This window comes from Bufo bufo, chromosome 2 (genome assembly GCF_905171765.1).
Source record: "Bufo bufo chromosome 2, aBufBuf1.1, whole genome shotgun sequence".
Classification (NCBI taxonomy): Eukaryota; Metazoa; Chordata; class Amphibia; order Anura; family Bufonidae; genus Bufo; species Bufo bufo.
In genome coordinates this window covers 356041757-356062326 of record NC_053390.1, presented here as the reverse complement: position 1 = coordinate 356062326, position 20570 = coordinate 356041757, and the positions used below count along the sequence as shown (strand labels likewise).

General features: G+C 44.9%; 1 protein-coding gene across 3 annotated transcripts in view; it reads right to left on the bottom strand.

Moving 5' to 3' along the window:
- SMARCA2 (SWI/SNF related, matrix associated, actin dependent regulator of chromatin, subfamily a, member 2) overlaps positions 1–20570 on the bottom strand; it is a 289118-nt gene that overhangs the window by 175665 nt on the left and 92883 nt on the right. For all 3 annotated transcript variants that reach the window (XM_040417115.1, XM_040417114.1, XM_040417116.1), the window contains exon 6: positions 14078–14318. In XM_040417115.1, coding sequence (XP_040273049.1) covers positions 14078–14318 — 241 coding nt within the window. The remainder of the gene's footprint in view (positions 1–14077; positions 14319–20570) is intronic.

Genomic DNA, 20570 nt, shown 5'->3' with positions numbered 1-20570 from the left:
AAAATTTAAATAAATCACATGACCTAACCCCTCACGTGGACACTGTTAAAAAAAAGCCTTTTTTGTCACCTTACATCACAAAAAGTGTAATACCAAGCGATCAAAGTCATATGCACCTTAAAATAGTACCAAACAGTCTTCTCATACAGAAAAAAAAAATGGGCCCCTACATAAGACAGTCGCCCAAAATGTAAAAAAAAACTATGGCTTTCAGAATATGGAGACACAAAATGCTTTATTATGTAAAACTGAAACAAGCAACAAAAAAAAAACTAGTCATATTTGGTATTGTCACGTCTGTAACAACCTGCTCTATAAAAATACCACATGATCTAGTGTTAGATGAACACTGTAAATAACAAAAAATAAAAACGGTGCCAAAAACAGCAATTTTGTTACCTTGACAAAAAGTGTAATATAGTGCAACTAAAAAAAAAAAATCATATGTACCCTAAAATAGTACCAACAAAACTGGCACCTTATCCTGTAGTTTCCAAAATGGGGTCTTTTTTTTGGGAGTTTCTACTCTAGGGGTGCATGAGGGGGGTCTTCAAATGTGACATGGCAGCTTAAAATTATTCCAGTGAAATCTGCCTTCCAAAAACCATATGGTGTTCCTTTCCTTCTGCGCCCTGCCGTGTGCCCGTACAGCAGTTTACGACCACATATGGGGTGTTTCTGTAAACTACAGATTCAGGGCAATAAATATTAAGTTTTGTTTGGCTGTTAACCTTTGCTTTGTTAGCAGAAAAAAAATGGATTAAAATGGAAAATCTGCCAAAAAAGTGCAATTCTGAAATTTCATCTCCATTTACCATTAATTCTTGTGGAACACCTAAAGGGTTAACAAAGTTTGTAAAATCAGTTTTGAATATTCTGAGGGGTGTAGATTCTAAAATGGGGTTATTTTTAGGTGGTTTCTATTATGTAAAATGGTCCTTAAAAAGTGGGTTTTGCTTCTAAACGAAGCCTTCTAACGTCCCGAAAAAATAAAATGGCATTCACAAAATGATCCAAACATGAAGTAGACATATGGGGAATGTAAAGTAATAACTATTTTTGGAGTTATTATTATCTATTATAAAAGTAGAGAAATTGAAATTTGCAACTTTTTCCACTTTTTTTTTATAAATAAAAATGAAATTTTTTTACTCAATTTTACCACTATCATGAAGTGCAATATGTGACGAGAAAACAATCTCAGAATATCCTGGATAAGTAAAAGCGTTTTAAAGTTATCACCACATAAAGTGACATGTCAGATTTGCAAAAAATGGCCTGGTCTTAAAGGTGAAAAATGGCAGGGTCCTGAAGGTGTTAACAGGTTATTCGGTATGAAAGATGTATAGTGTAAACAATAACAGGAGTAATGTCAAAAATTTCTCTCCCTATATTTGCAACGGATTTTTTTAAATTAAAAGTAATCAAAGAATGCACTCAAACTGTACCAAAAAAATGCACTTTCCTTATAAACACAAGACTCTTGGGGCCTTGTTGGGACTCTCGGGATGAAACAACAATTACACAAACAGTCATTTTACCACCAAATCCCTTTAGGGGTCCTAACTGATATATACCGTAACAAAACTACATTCTTTATTTATAATTTTTAGAAAACAAAAAAACTGAAAAGAAACTAAATGTGCGATTTAAAACTATCAGGGCGTAGCAGAGGACAATTGTAAATTTTGCAAATAGCGGTCACAAGGTCAGCGCTTTATGTTGTAACACTTATTAATACACTCTTTTAACCCCTTCTACCCCGGGCCAGTTTTCGCTCTTCTGCCCAGGCCATTTTTTTTGCAAATCTGTCATGTGTCACTTTATGTGGTAATAGCTTTGGAACATTTACTTATCCAAACTATTCTGAGATTGTTTTCTCGTGACACATTGTACTTCATGATAGTCATAAATTTGAGTCAATATATTTCACCTTTATTTGTGAAAAAAATCCCAAATTTAGCAAAAAAAAATTGAAAATTCCCAAATTTTCTAATTTTCATTTCTCTACTTTTATAATAGATAGTGATACCTCATATAATACTTATTACTTTACATTTCCCATATGTCTACTTCATGTTTGGATCATTTTAAAATTACATTTAAAAATTTTTGGGGACGTTAGAAGGCTTAGAAGTTTGGAAGCAAATCTTGAAATTTTTCAGAAAATTTCCATAACCCACCTTTTTAACCACCTCCGGACCGCCTAACGCAGGATCGCGTTCCGGAGGTGGCAGCGCTGCGCACAGTCACGCATATATGCGTCATCTCGCGAGACTTCCTGTGAACGCGCGCACACAGGCGCGCGCGCTCACAGGAACGGAAGGTAAGAGAGTTGATCTCCAGCCTGCCAGCGGCGATCGTTCGCTGGCAGGCTGGAGATGTGTTTTTTTTAACCCCTAACAGGTATATTAGACGCTGTTTTGATAACAGCGTCTAATATACCTGCTACCTGGTCCTCTGGTGGTCCCCTTTGTTTGGATCGACCACCAGAGGACACAGGTAGCTCAGTAAAGTAGCACCAAGCACCACTACACTACACTACACCCCCCCCCCCCGTCACTTATTAACCCCTTATTAGCCCCTGATCACCCCTAATCACCCCTGATCACCCCATATAGACTCCCTGATCACCCCCCTGTCATTGATCACCCCCCTGTCATTGATCACCCCCCTGTCATTGATCACCCCCCTGTCAGGCTGCATTCAGACGTCCGCATGATTTTTACGGATCCACTGATAGATGGATCGGATCCGCAAAACGCATCCGGACGTCTAAATGAAGCCTTACAGGGGCATGATCAATGACTGTGGTGATCACCCCATATACACTCCCTCATCACCCCCCTGTAAAGCTCCATTCAGATGTCCGCATGATTTTTATGGATGCACTGATAGATGGATCGGATCCGCAAAACGCATCCGGACGTCTGAATGAAGCCTTACAGGGGCATGATCAATGACTGTGGTGATCACCCCCCTGTCATTGATTACCCCCCTGTAAAGCTCCATTCAGATGTCCGCATGATTTTTACGGATGCACTGATAGATGGATCGGATCCGCAAAACGCATCCGGACGTCTGAATGAAGCCTTACAGGGGCATGATCAATGACTGTGGTGATCACCCCATATAGACTCCCTGATCACCCCCCTGTCATTGATTACCCCCCTGTCATTGATTACCCCCCTGTAAAGCTCCATTCAGACGTCCGCATGATTTTTACGGATGCACTGATAGATGGATCGGATCCGCAAAACGCATCCGGACGTCTGAATGAAGCCTTACAGGGGCGTGATCAATGACTGTGGTGATCACCCCATATAGACTCCCTGATTACCCCCCTGTCATTGATTACCCCCCTGTAAAGCTCCATTCAGACGTCCGCATGATTTTTACGGATGCACTAATAGATGGATCGGATCCGCAAAACGCATCCGGACGTCTGAATGAAGCCTTACAGGGGCGTGATCAATGACTGTGGTGATCACCCCATATAGACTCCCTGATCACCCCCCTGTCATTGATTACCCCCCTGTAAAGCTCCATTCAGACGTCCGCATGATTTTTACGGATGCACTGATAGATGGATCGGATCCGCAAAACGCATCCGGACGTCTGAATGAAGCCTTACAGGGGCGTGATCAATGACTGTGGTTATCACCCCATATAGACTCCCTGATCACCCCCCTGTCATTGATTACCCCCCTGTAAAGCTCCATTCAGATGTCCGCATGATTTTTACGGATGCACTGATAGATGGATCGGATCCGCAAAACGCATCCGGACGTCTGAATGAAGCCTTACAGGGGGGTGATCAATGACTGTGGTTATCACCCCATATAGACTCCCTGATTACCCCCCTGTCATTGATTACCCCCCTGTAAAGCTCCATTCAGATGTCCGCATGATTTTTACGGATGCACTGATAGATGGATCGGATCCGCAAAACGCATCCGGACGTCTGAATGAAGCCTTACAGGGGGGTGATCAATGACTGTGGTTATCACCCGGTATAGACTCCATGATCACCCCCCTGTCATTGATCACCCACCTGTAATTGATCACCCCCCTGTCATTGATCACCCTCTGTAAGGCTCCATTCAGATATTTTTTTGGCCCAAGTTAGCGGAATTTTTTTTTTTTTTTCTTACAAAGTCTCATATTCCACTAACTTGTGTCAAAAAATAAAATCTCACATGAACTCACCATACCCCTCACGGAATCCAAATGCGTAAAATTTTTTAGACATTTATATTCCAGACTTCTTCTCACGCTTTAGGGCCCCTAGAATGCCAGGGCAGTATAAATACCCCATATGTGACCCCATTTCGGAAAGAAGACACCCCCAGGTATTCCGTGAGGGGCATATTGAGTCCATGAAAGATTGAAATTTTTGTCCCAAGTTAGCGGAACGGGAGACTTTGTGAGAAAAAAATAAAAAATATCAATTTCCGCTAACTTGTGCCAAAAAAAAAAAATTTCTATGAACTCGCCATGCCCCTCATTGAATACCTTGGGGTGTCTTTTTTCCAAAATGGGGTCACATGTGGGGTATTTATACTGCCCTGGCATTCTAGGGGCCCCAAAGCGTGAGAAGAAGTCTGGTATCCAAATGTCTAAAAATGCCCTCCTAAAAGGAATGTGGGCCCCTTTGCGCATCTAGGCTGCAAAAAAGTGTCACACATCTGGTATCGCCGTACTCAGGAGAAGTTGGGGAATGTGTTTTGGGGTGTCATTTTACATATACCCATGCTGGGTGAGAGAAATATCTTGGTCAAATGCCAACTTTGTATAAAAAAATGGGAAAAGTTGTCTTTTGCCAAGATATTTCTCTCATCCAGCATGGGTATATATAAAATGACACCCCAAAACACATTCCCCAACTTCTCCCGATTACGGAGATACCAGATGTGTGACACTTTTTTGCAGCCTAGGTGGGCAAAGGGGCCCATATTCAAAAGAGCACCTTTAGGATTTCACAGGTCATTTTTTACAGAATTTGATTTCAAACTCCTTACCACACATTTGGGCCCCTAGAATGCCAGGGCAGTATAACTACCCCACAAGTGACCCCATTTTGGAAAGAAGAGACCCCAAGGTATTCGCTGATGGGCATAGTGAGTTCATAGAACTTTTTATTTTTTGTCACAAGTTAGTGGAATATGAGACTTTGTAAGAAAAAAAAAAAAAAAATCATCATTTTCCGCTAACTTGTGACAAAAAATAAAAAGTTCTATGAACTCACTATGCCCATCAGCGAATACCTTAGGGTGTCTACTTTCAGAAATGGGGTCATTTATGGGGTGTTTGTACTGTCTGGGCATTGTAGAACCTCAGGAAACATGACAGGTGCTCAGAAAGTCAGAGCTGCTTCAAAAAGCGGAAATTCACATTTTTGTACCATAGTTTGTAAACGCTATAACTTTTACCCAAACCATTTTTTTTTTACCCAAACATTTTTTTTTTATCAAAGACATGTAGAACTATAAATTTAGAGCAAAATTTCTATATGGATGTCGTTTTTTTTGCAAAATTTTACAACTGAAAGTGAAAAATGTCATTTTTTTTGCAAAAAAATCGTTAAATTTCGATTAATAACAAAAAAAGTAAAAATGTCAGCAGCAATGAAATACCACCAAATGAAAGCTCTATTAGTGAGAAGAAAAGGAGGTAAAATTCATTTGGGTGGTAAGTTGCATGACCGAGCAATAAACGGTGAAAGTAGTGTAGGTCAGAAGTGTAAAAAGTGGCCTGGTCTTTCAGGGTGTTTAAGCACTGGGGGCTGAGGTGGTTAAAAAGGACTAGTTCAGGTCTGAAGTCACTTTGTGGGGCTTACATAATAGAAACCACCCAAAAATGACCCCCATTTTAGAAACTACACCCAAGGTATTCAAAACTGACTTTACAAACTTTATTAACCCTTTAGGTGTTCCACAAGAATTAATGTAAAATGGAGATGAAATTTCAGAATTTCACTTTTTTTGGCAGATTTTCCATTTTAATAAATTTTTGAAACCGAAATAATGATATTTTAGTGTATCCATAGTCTGAGGTGTTAGGTCATGTGATATTTTTATAGAGCTGGTTGTTATGGAAGTGACGATACCTAATATGTATTCTTATTTTTTATTTATTTCACTTTAGCACAATAATAGCAGTTTTGAAGCAAAAAATAATCATATTTTAGTGTCTCCATTGTCTGAGAGTGATAGCTTTTTTTATTATTTGACCGATTGTCTTAGGTAGGGTCTCATCTTTTGCGTGAAGAGGTGACGGTTTGATTGGTACTATTTTGGGGGACATACACCTTTTTGATCGCTTGGTGTTGCACTTTGAGATGTAAGGTGACAAAAATGGCAGTTAATCGGACAGGGTGGATCATGTGATATATTTATAGAGCCGGTCATTACGGACGCTGCAATACCTAATATGTGTGTGTTTTTTCCCCCCCTTTCTGTTTTTTTATTATAAAATAAGGGGAAAGGGGCGTGTTTTTTTCTTTTTTTTTTTACTTAAAAAAAACTTTATTAATTTTATTTAAAACATTTTTTTTTTTCCTTTACTTTATTTCTGATGTTCACTTTTGGGGGTCTGATCCCCTTTGCAATGCATTACAATACATCTGTATTGTAATGCATAGTCTGTTCATGTACTACAGCGAGTCATACACTAACAGGTTGCCTAGGAGACCCAGCCTGAGGCTGGATCTCCTCGGCACCCGTAGAAGGCAGGTTTTGATGCCGTGCATGGCATCGGGCTGCTTTCTGACACATCGAGTACCCGCCACAGTAGCGCGGGAACTTGATGCGCTCCCTCACCCGACACAAACCCCTTCTATGTCGCGGTCAGCGCAGACTGCGGCATATAAGGGGTTAATCCGCCGGCATCGGCTTTTACAGCGATGCCGGCGGATACAGCAGGGGCCCGGCAAAACACAGTAACAGAGAACACTGCAGTGATAGCAGGAATTAGTAGCATTATTATATCTTGCGTCTCGTCCCCATAGGGAACTAGTAGCAGTATATCTCACTCTATAAGTCATCAGACACTGCAAGCAAAGGCAGTGTAAATATCTATATTAAAAATATATGGCAGAAATACATAGTAAGATATAAGAAAGCGTGTTTATAAATATAGAGTTAGAGATAAAAATAAGACCACACAATCTACCTCTAATCTTTCGATTCCCTGGCTGTGGTGGCTGTGGTATACACCACATCAGTCAATCACTGGCCTCAGCAGTCACGTCCCATATATGGCTGAGGCCAGTAACTGGTTGAATGGTGGCCTGGTGTGCGGGAGATGTAACCACTGCCACCAGGCCTGCAGAACTGGAGCAAGAAACTGAAAAACATTTCTTATATAATACAGCACATCTGCCATTGTTTTTGGCATCTTGATAAATGTCCTAATCCGCAGAATAAAATCATCATGTTTGTGTTTTTGTTTGTTTGTTTTTCATTTTCCACAAAAACACTTTTTTAAAAATAATAAATTTTGTGTTTCTGCATCCAAAGGCCAATAACATTTTGACTTTTCTACCCATGGAGTTGTGCGAGTTTCTTTTTTTTTGCTAGATGCCATGTAATTTTCAGTGGTGCCATCTTGGGGTACACACATGACTTTTTGATCACTTAATTTCATTTTTAATAAGCAGATTAAACAAAAAGTAATTTTTGGCAGCGTTCACCAAACAAGATAAAAAAGTGATCACTTTACTGTTCAGGTCGTTACAGATGCGCTGATAATTACCGTATTTTTCGCTTTATAAGACGCACCTGATGATAAGACGCACCTAGGTTTTTGAGGAGGAAAATAAGAAAAAAATATTTTGAACCAAAAGGTGTGCTTTTGGTAGCTTTTGAACTAACGGTGGTCTGTGGATGACACTTATGAGGGGTCTGTGGATGACGCACTGTTATGGGGGATCTGTGGATGACACTGTTATGGGGGGGATCTGTGGATGACGCACTGTTATGGGGGATCTGTGGATGACACTGTTATGGGGGGGATCTGTGGATGACACTGTTATGGGGGGGATCTGTGGATGACGCACTGTTATGGGGGGATCTGTGGATGACGCACTGTTATGGGGGGATCTGTGGATGACGCACTGTTATGGGGGGGATCTGTGGATGACGCACTGTTATGGGGGGGATCTGTGGATGACGCACTGTTATGGGGGGGATCTGTGGATGACACTGATGGGGGGGGATCTGTGGATGACACTGATGGGGGGGATCTGTGGATGACACTGATGGGGGGGATCTGTGGAGGACACTGATGGGGGGGATCTGTGGATGACACTGATGGGGGGGATCTGTGGATGACACTGATGGGGGGGATCTGTGGATGACACTGATGGGGGGGATCTGTGGATGACACTGATGGGGGGGATCTGTGGATGACACTGATGGGGGGGATCTGTGGATGACACTGATGGGGGGGATCTGTGGATGACACTGATGGGGGGGATCTGTGGATGACACTGATGGGGGGGATCTGTGGATGACACTGATGGGGGGGATCTGTGGATGACACTGATGGGGGGGATCTGTGGATGACACTGATGGGGGGGATCTGTGGATGACACTGATGGGGGGGATCTGTGGATGACACTGATGGGGGGGATCTGTGGATGACACTGATGGGGGGGATCTGTGGATGACACTGATGGGGGGATCTGTGGATGACACTGATGGGGGGATCTGTGGATGACACTGATGGGGGGGATCTGTGGATGACACTGATGGGGGGATCTGTGGATGACACTGATGGGGGGATCTGTGGATGACACTGATGGGGGGATCTGTGGATGACACTGATGGGGGGATCTGTGGATGACACTGATGGGGGGATCTGTGGATGACACTGATGGGGGGATCTGTGGATGACACTGATGGGGGGATCTGTGGATGACACTGATGGGGGGATCTGTGGATGACACTGATGGGGGGATCTGTGGATGACACTGATGGGGGGATCTGTGGATGACACTGATGGGGGGATCTGTGGATGACACTGATGGGGGGATCTGTGGATGACACTGATGGGGGGATCTGTGGATGACACTGATGGGGGGATCTGTGGATGACACTGATGGGGGGATCTGTGGATGACACTGATGGGGGGATCTGTGGATGACACTGATGGGGGGGGGATCTGTGGATGACACTGATGGGGGGGATCTGTGGATGACAGAGGGGGGATCTGTGCATTACACTGAGGAGGGATCTGTGCATGACACTTATGGGGCTCTGTGGATGACACTTATGTCATCCACAGATCCCCATAAGTGTCATCTACAGATCCCCCATCAGATGCATCAGTGTGGGGGGAGGAGGCGGGGCCCGGTGCAGTGACTTTACTCTAATACACCGGGCCCCGCAACTGTTAAACATTCAATCTGATAGTATATGCTCTGTACGGGCGCCTCTTACTATAGTACCGTAAGTATAGCGCAGACCGGCATCTCCATCGGTCATGCGCCGCTTGCCGCACCTCCCTCTGTCATGCGCCGTCTGCTCCAGCTCCCTCTGTCATGCGTCGCCTGCCCCATCTCCCTCCTCATGCGCCGCCGGCCTGCTTATCTCACTTTATGAATGAACAGGCAGGCGGCGCATGACAGAGGGAGCTGGGGCAGGCGGCGCATGACTGAGGGAGCTGGAGCAGACGGCGCATGAGGAAGGAGGTGCGGCAAGCGGCGCATGACCGATGGAGATGCCGGTCTGCGCTATACTTACGGTACTATAATAAGAGCCGCCCGTACAGAGCATATACTATCAGATTGAATGTTTAACAGTTGCGGGGCCCGGTGTATTAGAGTAGAGTCACTGCACCGGGCCCCGCCTCCTCCCTCCACACTGTCACTGATACTTCGCTGGCCGCGCTGTGCAGCATAGCGGCCAGCGAAGTATTCGCTTTATAAGACGCACGGCCATTTTCCCCCCACTTTTGGGGGGAAGAAAGTGCGTCTTATAAAGCGAAAAATACGGTATGTATATATAAAAAAAAAAGAAAAATAGTTTTTGCATTTGGATTTTTTTAGAACTTTAACTTTTAGAATTTTGCATGAACAGGTCATTTTCTGATCTTTCTTAAGAAAAAACTGCAATACTTTGCGTTGGGCTTTTAAGTGTCGAGCGGATCTGCAAATTCCGGATCAGCAATACACCCGGCCTGCACCCCCATAGAAGTGTCTATTTCTTGACAATAGGACATGTTCTATTTTTTCCCATAGCCGCGGACCGGAAGATCGGAGGGGGGCCTCCGGAAATGCAGATGCGGACAGCACACTGTGCTGTCCGCATCCATTCCTGCCCCATAGATAATAAATGGGTCCGCACCTGTTCCGCAATTTGCGCAACGGATGCGGACCCATTCTGCAGACGTGTGAATGGACCCTAAGGCCCTTTCACACGAGCGAGTTTTCCGTGCGGGTGCAATGCGTGACGTGAACGCATAGCACCCGCACTGAATCCTGACCCATTCATTTCAATGGGTCTGCTTACATGAGCGTTGTTTTTCACGCATCAGTTCTGTGTTGCGTGAAAAATCGCAGCATGTTCTATATTCTGTTTTTCCACACAGCCCTGGCCCCATAGAAGTGAATGGGGCTTCAGTGAAAAACGCATTGTATCCGCAAGCAAGTGCGGGTGCGATGCGTTTTTCACTGATGGTTGCTAAGAGATGTTGTTTGTAAACCTTCAGTTTTTTATCACGCGCGTGAAAAACGCATCAAAAAGCATTGCACCCACGCAGACAAAACTGAACAACTGACTGAACGCAATCGCAGACAAAACTGACTGAACTTGCTTGCAAAATAGTGCGAACACTGAACACACCCTGAACGCATCCGGACCTAATCAGTCACGCTCGTGTGAAAGAAGCCTAAGGCTGCGTTCACACGGGCGAGATTTCCGCGCGGGTGCAATGCGGTAGGTGAATGTATTGCACCCGCACTGAGTCCCGACCCATTCATTTCAATGGGGCTGTTCAGATGAGCGGTGATTTTCACGCATCACTTGTGCGTTACGTTAAAATCGCAGCATGCTCTATATTCTGCGTTTTTCACGCAACGCAGGCCCCATAGAAGTGAATGGGGTTGCGTGAAAATCGCAAGCATCCGCAAGCAAGTGCGGATGCGGTGCGATTTTCACACACGGTTGCTAGGAGATGATCAGGATGGAGACCCGATCATTATTATTTTCCCTTATAACATGGTTATAAGGGAAAATAATAGCATTCTGAATACAGAATGCATAGTAAACTAGCGCTGGAGGGGTTAAAAAAATAAAAATAACACATTTAACTCACCTTAGTCCACTTGATCGCGTAGCCCGGCATCTCCTTCTGTCTCCTTTGCTGAACAGGACCTGTGGTGAGCATTAATTACAGGTAAAGGACCTTTGGTGACGTCACTCCGGTCATCACATGATCTTTTACCATGGTGATGGATCATGTGATGACCGGAGTGACGTCACCAAAGGTCCTTTACCTGTAATTAATGCTCACCACAGGTCCTGTTCAGCAAAGGAGACAGAAGGAGATGCCGGGCTACGCGATCAAGTGGACTAAGGCGAGTTAAATTATTTTTTTTTATTTTTTTTAACCCCTCCAGCGCTAGTTTACTATGCATTCTCTATTCAGAATGCTATTATTTTCCCTTATAACCATGTTATAAGGGGAAATAATACAATCTACAGAACACCGATCCCAAACCCGAACTTCTGTGAAGAAGTTCGGGTACCAAACATGCGCGATTTTTCTCACGCAAGTGCAAAACGCATTACAATGTTTTGCACTCGCGCGGAAAAATCGCGGGTGTTCCCGCAACGCACCCGCACATTTTCCCGCAACGCCCGTGTGAACCCAGCCTAAGTGTTATGAAGCAAGAGGTAGGTCTCTCCCCTTCTCTGGCCACTTGCTGCATCTAATTGGTTGAACGGCTGGGATTGGAGTTATCTATGATCCTGGGCCTTAGAGCAGGGTGTCAAATGTGTAGTACACCTGGAAACGGAACGTGGAGAAAGCACCAGATAGTACTACGGTGTGTATAGGAAGGAGTTAAACAGTAATGGCACAAATCTAAGGTGTCAGGCTGACTAGAGGACTAACGCAACCATTTATATGCCATTAGGAGAAAATAAGAGCCTATGACCTTTAGTAAAAGGTTGAAATATATGTTCTATATTTAAATATCACAGATTTGAGTGCAAGGCGGGTGACTTGGTCTTTCCCTCCTTTGCACTGCAGTAAGAGTAGAGTTGGCCCTGGATACTGCAGACACTATGATGCTCGTAATTACGGCTCCAGCCTAATGACAACTGTATGCATATACATTCTGTGAGATACAGACTTTAGACTTGCCATCTGCTGACACAAATGCTAGCATACCATGCTAGGGAGGAGAAAAGGCAAAGCTTTCACCACTACTGAATATTGAAGGCACAAAAGAACAGGGACCTGGAGAGAAATATTGCAATACAAAATAAGAAATCTTCTGATCACCTATTGGTAGAATAGGAAGCCAACCTAAGCAATGGTAATCATTTGTGCTTTCATTCATTGTATATTTCTATTAACGTTATTTTGCGTTTTTCTGGCTGCGCGAACAAACACTACGGCATTAGAGAAAACATCACAGCAGGGGCTGCCCATTGTAATCTTTATAGACAAAGCTAGCTTCTTTTCTTTTTCCTTCTACAAGGAGAGGATGTTTTCTCTCCTTTAGATTAAATGCAATAATAGTAAAAGATCGAAGAAATATTCCCTTAGGCGTCAGTACAGCACATCAAGGGATAGCTCCGTTTGTACAAGTAAATGGATCCCCGTGTGCAGACTGTGCAGGAGAGCTGGTCAAAGCAATTATTAGCATGTTGATGTTCTGTGGACTCCTGCCCCTTAAAGATCATTACACATAATAAGCCCCACGGGGCCAGTCCCATCGCTAGACCTCCCGCCAACACAAAAGACTGTGACACACGTCTCACACCACAGGGAAGCAACTGATGCTTATTATCTAACTTTTCCATTGCCCACTCCCACACATTTGAGTCAACCTCCAATTCTCTGTTAGTCAAAAGCCTGGTGCTAGTAAAGGCAGTGGAAGTGATTTTGGACATCTTTTTATTTAAAAAAAAATACAGCAAAATAAAACAATTACGCAGACAGTGCATGTTAAATGGGTAAAATAATAAATGAGCAAAAATATAGGCATGAATTCACAAGGGGATAGATGACAAACATTTGTAAGGCGCTTTTCTCACAGGAACTCAAAACGTAGGGACGGTTGTGTGGCTGGTCCCACTCCTTGGTTAGTCAGTGGCTACCGTCTAGGGCAGGGCTCTCCAGCTGTTGGAAAACTACAACTCCCACCTTGCCCTGCTGTAGGCTGCCTGGGCATGCTGGGAGTTGTAGTTTTGCAACAGAACCACAGGTTGGCCATCCCTGGTCTAGGTGCTTGGCCCCAATACACTCTAGGTCCAATTTCATAGAAAGCCAATTATTGCCTATTTATATAATTTTGGAGTGTGGGAAGAAACCGAATTACCCATAGGAAAGCCACACCAACAGAGGGAGAACATACAAACGCCATGCAGAGGTTTTCTCCTTGGTCAGATTTGAACCTAGGACCCTGATACTAAGCACTAAATTGAGAGAAGTCAGATTTAATTATTATTTTTTTTTTGCAGTTTCATCAATAGTACAAGCCTTGATATGAAACTTTTTAACAATCTTGACTTCACATCATCGTTTATCTTCCCGTTCTTCTGATCCATCGGGGGGGGGGGGGGAAAGAAAAGAAAAAAAGAAGATACGTTTTCTGAGGATCAGTCATGATTCGTTTGTCTCACTTCTGTCAAAGATCAATTATTTTTGACAGGAAAAAAAGTCCTGCATGCCGTAAAAATTTTTGTTTTTTTAATCTCTGACTGATGTGACGCTAATGCTTCTAGTAAGTTTTCTATCTGCATACCCGCCACCTACATAACGCTAGCGCCATAAATGTTCCAATAAACAATGAAGATGAATAAGATCTATGGTGGGCCCTTTGTAAGTTTTAATTTTGTACCTGTATTCTCTTTCTTGTAGAATTTCAACAGGATCTAAGCCCTGGGGCTTCTGGATTGGACTTATTCGGTTCTGTTTTTGCTGGAGTTGAACAAGAGGAGCAGGTGTTGGCTGTGGAACCGATGGACCAGGCAAAGCAACAGAGGGTGAAGCTGCAGGTGGTGCTGGCGATGGTCTGCCACTTGGCGGTGGCACAGAAAGTTTCTGTGGGGTACTTGGGACATTGAGATCAGAAGTTTGACCTGATGATAATAAGAATATGATGGTCATAAGTAAATGACAAGAAACACACGAAGACTGAATAAGGCTCTCCCCACTGCGTGCTGCACTATTTTTTCCCCATGAAATATGCAGACATTTCTGGTGAAGGTTCCTAATGAAGCCTCCTATGGAAATGTGAGCAGAGCCCTATACAATCTATAGAATTTACAGAAATGCCTAAAAATACTATTGTGAGTTCATCAATTTGCTTTAATATTTTCTTGAACTAAAATACCATGAACTGCTCGGTATCTAAATTCTTCACCGCACATCCCCCGACTATAAGCTGCTGCTGTAAAACTGGTTGTGGGGGGATGAACACCACAGGACTTTTCAAATGAAGCAGCTTCAAGGCCACTTCATTGAGACAGCTCTGCTTCTTGTACAGATAAGTTATGTAATCAAAGGGAGTCTGTCACCAGGAACGTCAACCGTAAACCAGGCACAAGGCCTTGTAGAGTTGGCTCGGCTGAATGTAATCTGTTGCTTCATTCTGGAGAAAAAGGACTTTTAATCCATGTGCAAATGAGTAGTTAAGTGCAGAAAGGGTGGTCCCAAGTCACTGAGTGCCCTTGCTCCTCCTGCTTCCTTTGCCAGTCCCTTCCTCTCCATCTTGGTGAGGTTCCTGCACAATCATCTTTCTCGAACCGGTCCGTCAAGGAGAGGGACGGGCTGGCTAAGAAAGCAAGAGGAGCAGGGTTGTCCCACCATTTGTAGTGCTCCTAAAGGGGTTTTCCTGATTACAGATGTTAATGACCTACCATTAAAGGGGTTTCCGGGCTACAGATATTGACAACCTATTCTCAGAACAGGTCACCAATGTCAGATATGTGGGCTGTAACAGCGACTGCTGTGCGCAGCTGTTCCCCTGCTTACTGCCGCTTCCCATTCACCACTGCAGTCCTGAGCTCCGTCTGTGTGGGTGCTGTTGTTCTGGGATCCGCTCCACAGTTTGCTCTCAGCCCTGGCCTCAGCATGATTGCCGTTTGTTTCCTGCAGCACTTCCTTAAGGGACGGCGCGCATCACTTCTTGGGCTTTATGGGTTAGGTCATGTGACCTCGCTGACTTATTCTAGTCATCCTGCACATATATAAGTGGCTCAGCCCCCTGACTCGTATCTGTATTCCTGGATTCTGCTACCTGGTAGATCCCTTTCCGCTTGCCTTGACTCTCCTGTTGCCGATCCGGATTGCCTGACCTGTACCCGTGCCGCCTACCCTGACCTTTTGCCTGTCTGACTAGGCCTCTGCCTCATCCTTCGGTCCTGCACCCCTGGTGTTCCCCTCAGCAAAGTCTATCCCCACAACCAGGGGTACTGTGAAGATCCAGGGGTTCACTTAGACAATGCCCTTAGAGGAGGTAGGACACGTGGCACAGTGGGTTCACACCCGCTGGTTAGTGACATGGGCGTTCTAATTTTTAATAGTGTCTTTTTATTAAGTTTTAAAGAGTACAACAACTCCAAGATATAACAATTAACAGACAGCACACCATCTGGAGTAATTCAGTGAACTCCACTAGAACAAGACAATGTCATGTTACTAGGGTTGTTGCAATGGCAAAATTTTGATTCAGTTTCGATACCATAAAAAAGTATTGCGATACTCAATACCATGCAAAAAGAATAAAAACACCAAAAACGCTGTGTGTATACTGCATTTTATGGAATGTCTGGCCAATAATCAAACAGTCCTATCCTATTTTTTGGGGGGACAAGCGGACAAAAAAATAATAATTGTGAATTGCGTGGTTTTTATTTAATTTATTTTTCTGTTACGGTGTTAACCGCATAGGAGATTTTTAAAATATTTAAATAGTTTGGACTTTTCAGACGTAGCGATATGTAATATGTTTATTTATTTATTTATTGTTTAAATATTATATATGTAAAATTGGGAAAGGGGACGATTTCTACTTAATATTTTTTTATTTATTTAATAACTATTTCCCCCCTTAGGGGCTAGAACCTGGGATCTTTTCATCCCTTGTCCTATTCACCCTGATAGAGCACTATTAGGGTGAATAGGACTTCACACTCTCCCTGCTGCCCTGTGCATCGTACACACAGCAGCAGTAAGATGACCATGGCAGCCAGGGCTTCAGCAACGTCCTGGCTGCCATGGTAACCGATCGGAGCCCTGTGATTACACTGCTGGGGCTCCGATCACAACTGCCACCAATGAGGAGGAGGGGAAGGGACCCTGTGGTCACTGCCACCAATGATTTTGATACTGGGGGTGGATGCACTGCGCCACCAATGATAATTCACCTTTAATACAGATACAGGAGTCGGGTGCTGGCCTCTATGACAGGGCGCTGCGATCAGCGTCAGTTAACCCCTCAGGTGTCGGCTATGTGATTCTGCCGCCGACACCCGCCTCCTGTATCTGTATTAAAGGTTAATTATCATTGGTGGCACAGTGTCCAGGCCGGGTACCTGCTATGCTGGCTGCTTGACTCTGGGGCTCGGGCTGATGCTGGGGAGGACACAAAAAGCTCAGACGGCGCAGCAGTTTATTACCTCCCCTGTCCCGCCTCCTGCTTTAAATAGCCACACATTCATTGGGCTCAGCGGTGGCCGCGTCATAGGAGGGAGGGATTCCCTCCCTCCTTCTCCACTGTCAGGAATAAGAGAACCTAACGCGCGCTGAGCGCCATGTTCTCTCATAAGAGGAGATACTAGACAGCCTAGTATCGAAAAAATGAATATCCCGGTACCGAATCGATACTGGCATAAAAGTATTGATTGGGTATCGAAATTTCGATACCCGAAACAACCCTACGTGTTACAGGATATAAAAAAAAAACAAAAAAAAAAAAACACATGACTCCTTTCCAAGGAGGCAACAGCAGAGTTCTGGGTATGAAATACAAAAATACGCCAACCACATTCAGGCATACATACATCAAACATTCTCCACCCCCTCCGGACCTGAGAAGAGTATGCTATTTTGAGGAAACTGTCAGGCATCACCCTATGCTCATAGACAGGTTTATATAATTCTAGATCTGAGTTGACTAATTGTATCCAATGTTTGGGTGAAATTTTGGGGGTCTTTCAATTCAGAAGAATAGTTTTCCTTGCATAGTACAAAAGTAATCTGTACAATCGTCTACCATATTTAATGGAAATAACATCATTAACTAGCCCTAAAAGACTCGTCATCGGTGTGCAAACGTCTGAAAAGCCAGTTTTAGTGTTTATATAGGCATGAACCTCCATCCAGAAGCTCTGAATGATTAGGCACTGCCACACCATATGGAAGAAACCGCCCCCATCACGTCCACATCATGTACATTGGGGACTAAGTAATTTACGCATCTGAAACAATTTATTGGGCATATAGTACACCCTATGTAGCCATTTCAATTGTATAAGTTGGTCTCTGGCACTAACAACTGGGGTTCTCCAGGTGTAACCAAGTTCCTTCACATGTGAGGCCTCTAAATCTACTATATCCGGTTTCCAGATATGTGGGCGTTCGACACTCAGCACCAAATCAGCCGTTTTGGGCAGACCTCGTGGTTGAAACTACACAGTGTACAGAGCACAGCTCCGTACATGGCATAGTGGCCGTCCGGGAACAGGTCATTGATATCGGAAGCTAGGACAGCCCCTTTAATAAGAATCCATAACCACAAAATACAGTGCAATTTGCAGGCAGCATGTTATAGAGCAGGGGGAGCTGAGCAGATTGATAGCTAGTTTTATGGGAAAAGATTCAGTAAAGCTAGTAATTTATATATCTGCTCTTTCGATACTTAAGACCATCCCTGTGTACAGCTACCAATGACTGAAAGCTACTTACAGAGAGAATGTTATAAATCACTGATAATACCTCCTCCGTGTACATCTATCAGTGACAGCTATCTCTGTATATACACACTTAGAGAATGCTATCACTAACAATACCTCCTCTGTATACAACTATCAGTGACTGAGAGCTATCTAGGTATACACACTTAGGCCTCATGCACACGACCGTATTTTTTCACGGTCCGCAAAACGGGGTTCCGTTGGTCCGTGATCTGTGACCGTTTTTTCGTCCGTGGGTCTTTCTTGATTTTTGGCGGATCCACGGACATGAAAAAAAGTCGTTTTGGTGTCCGCCTGGCCGTGCGGAGCCAAACTGATCCGTCCTGAATTACAATGCAAGTCAATGGGGACGGATCCGTTTGACGTTGACACAATATGGTGCAATTTCAAACGGATCCGTCCCCCATTGACTTTCAATGTAAAGTCAGGAGTCCCCTATTATACCATCGGATCAAAGTTTTCTCCAATCCGATGGTATATTTTAACTTGAAGCGTCCCCATCACCATGGGAACGCCTCTATGTTAGAATATACTGTCGGATATGAGTTAGATTGTGAAACTCATATCCGACAGTATATTCTAACACAGAGGCGTTCCCATAGTGATGGGGACGCTTCTAGTTAGAATATACTACGAACTGTGTACATGACTGCCCCCTGCTGCCTGGCAGCACCCGATCTCTTACAGGGGGCTGTGATCCGCACAATTAACCCCTCAGGTGCTGCACCTGAGGGGTTAATTGTGCATATCATAGCCCCCTATAAGAGATCAGGGGCTGCCAGGCAGCAGGGGGCAGACCCCCCTCCCTCCCCAGTTTGAATATCATTGGTGGCCAGTGTGCGGCCCCCACCCCGGCTCCCCCTCCCTCCCTCTATTGTATTATCATTGGTGGCCAGTGTGCGGCCTCCCCCTCCCTCTATTGTAATATCATTGGTGGCCAGTGTGCGGCCCCCCTCCCTCTATTGTAATATCATTAGTGGCCAGTGTGCTGCCCCCCCTCCCTCTATTGTAATATCATTGGTGGCCAGTGTGCGGCCCCCCCTCCCTCTATTGTAATATCATTGGTGGCCAGTGTGCGGCCTCCCCCCCCCCCCCCATCATTGGTGGCAGCGGAGAGTTCCGATCGGAGTCCCAGTTTAATCGCTGGGGCTCCGATCGGTAACCATGGCAACCAGGACGCTACTGCAGGCCTGGTTGCCATGGTTACTTAGCAATATTACAATATTAGAAGCATCATACTTACCTGCTGCGCTGTCTGTGACCGGCCGGGAGCTCCTCCTACTGGTAAGTGACAGGTCTGTGCGGCGCATTGCTTAATGATCTGTCACTTACCAGTAGGAGGAGCTCCCGGCCGGTCACAGACAGCACAGCAGGTAAGTATGATGCTTCTAATATTGTAATATTGCTAAGTAACCATGGCAACCAGGCCTGCAGTAGCGTCCTGGTTGCCATGGTTACGATTAAACTGGGACTCCGATCGGAACTCTCCGCTGCCACCAATGATCGGGGGGGGGGAGAGAGGGGAGGCCGCACACTGGCCACGAATGACATTACAATAGAGGGAGGGGGGGCCGCACACTGGCCACCAATGATATTACAATAGAGGGAGGGAGGGGGGGCCGGGGTAGGCCGCACACTGGCCACCAATGATATTACAATAGAGGGAGGGGGGGCCGCACACTGGCCACCAATGATATTACAATAGAGGGAGGGGGGGGCCGCATACTGGCCACCAATGATATTACAATAGAGGGAGGGAGGGGGGGCCGGGGGAGGCCGCACACTGGCCACCAATGATATTACAATAGAGGGAGGGAGGGGGGCCGGGGGAGGCCGCACACTGGCCACCAATGATAATACAATAAAGGGAGGGAGGGGGGGCCGGGGGAGGCCGCACACTGGCCACCAATGATATTACAATAGAGGGAGGGGGGCCGGGGGGGGCGCACTGGCCACCAATGAAATTAAAACTGGGGAGGGGGGGGGGGGGGGCTGCCCCCTGCTGCCTGGCAGCCCCTGATCTCTTATAGGGGGCTATGATATGCACAATTAACCACTCAGGTGCAGCACCTCAGGGGTTAATTGTGCGGATCACAGCCCCCTGTAAGAGATCGGGTGCTGCCAGGCAGCAGTCATGTACACAGTTCGTAGTATATTCTAACTAGAAGCGTCCCCATCACTATGGGAACGCCTCTGTGTTAGTGAAAACTCATATCCGACAGTATATTCTAAGTGAAAACTCATCTCTGAAAAGGCTTTTATGAAGACGGATCTTCGGATCCGTCTGTATGAAAGTAACCTACGGCCACGGATGCCAATCTTGTGTGCATCCGTGTTCTTTCACGGACCCATTGACTTGAATGGGTCCGTGAACCGTTGTCCGTCAAAAAAATAGGACAGGTCATATTTTTGACG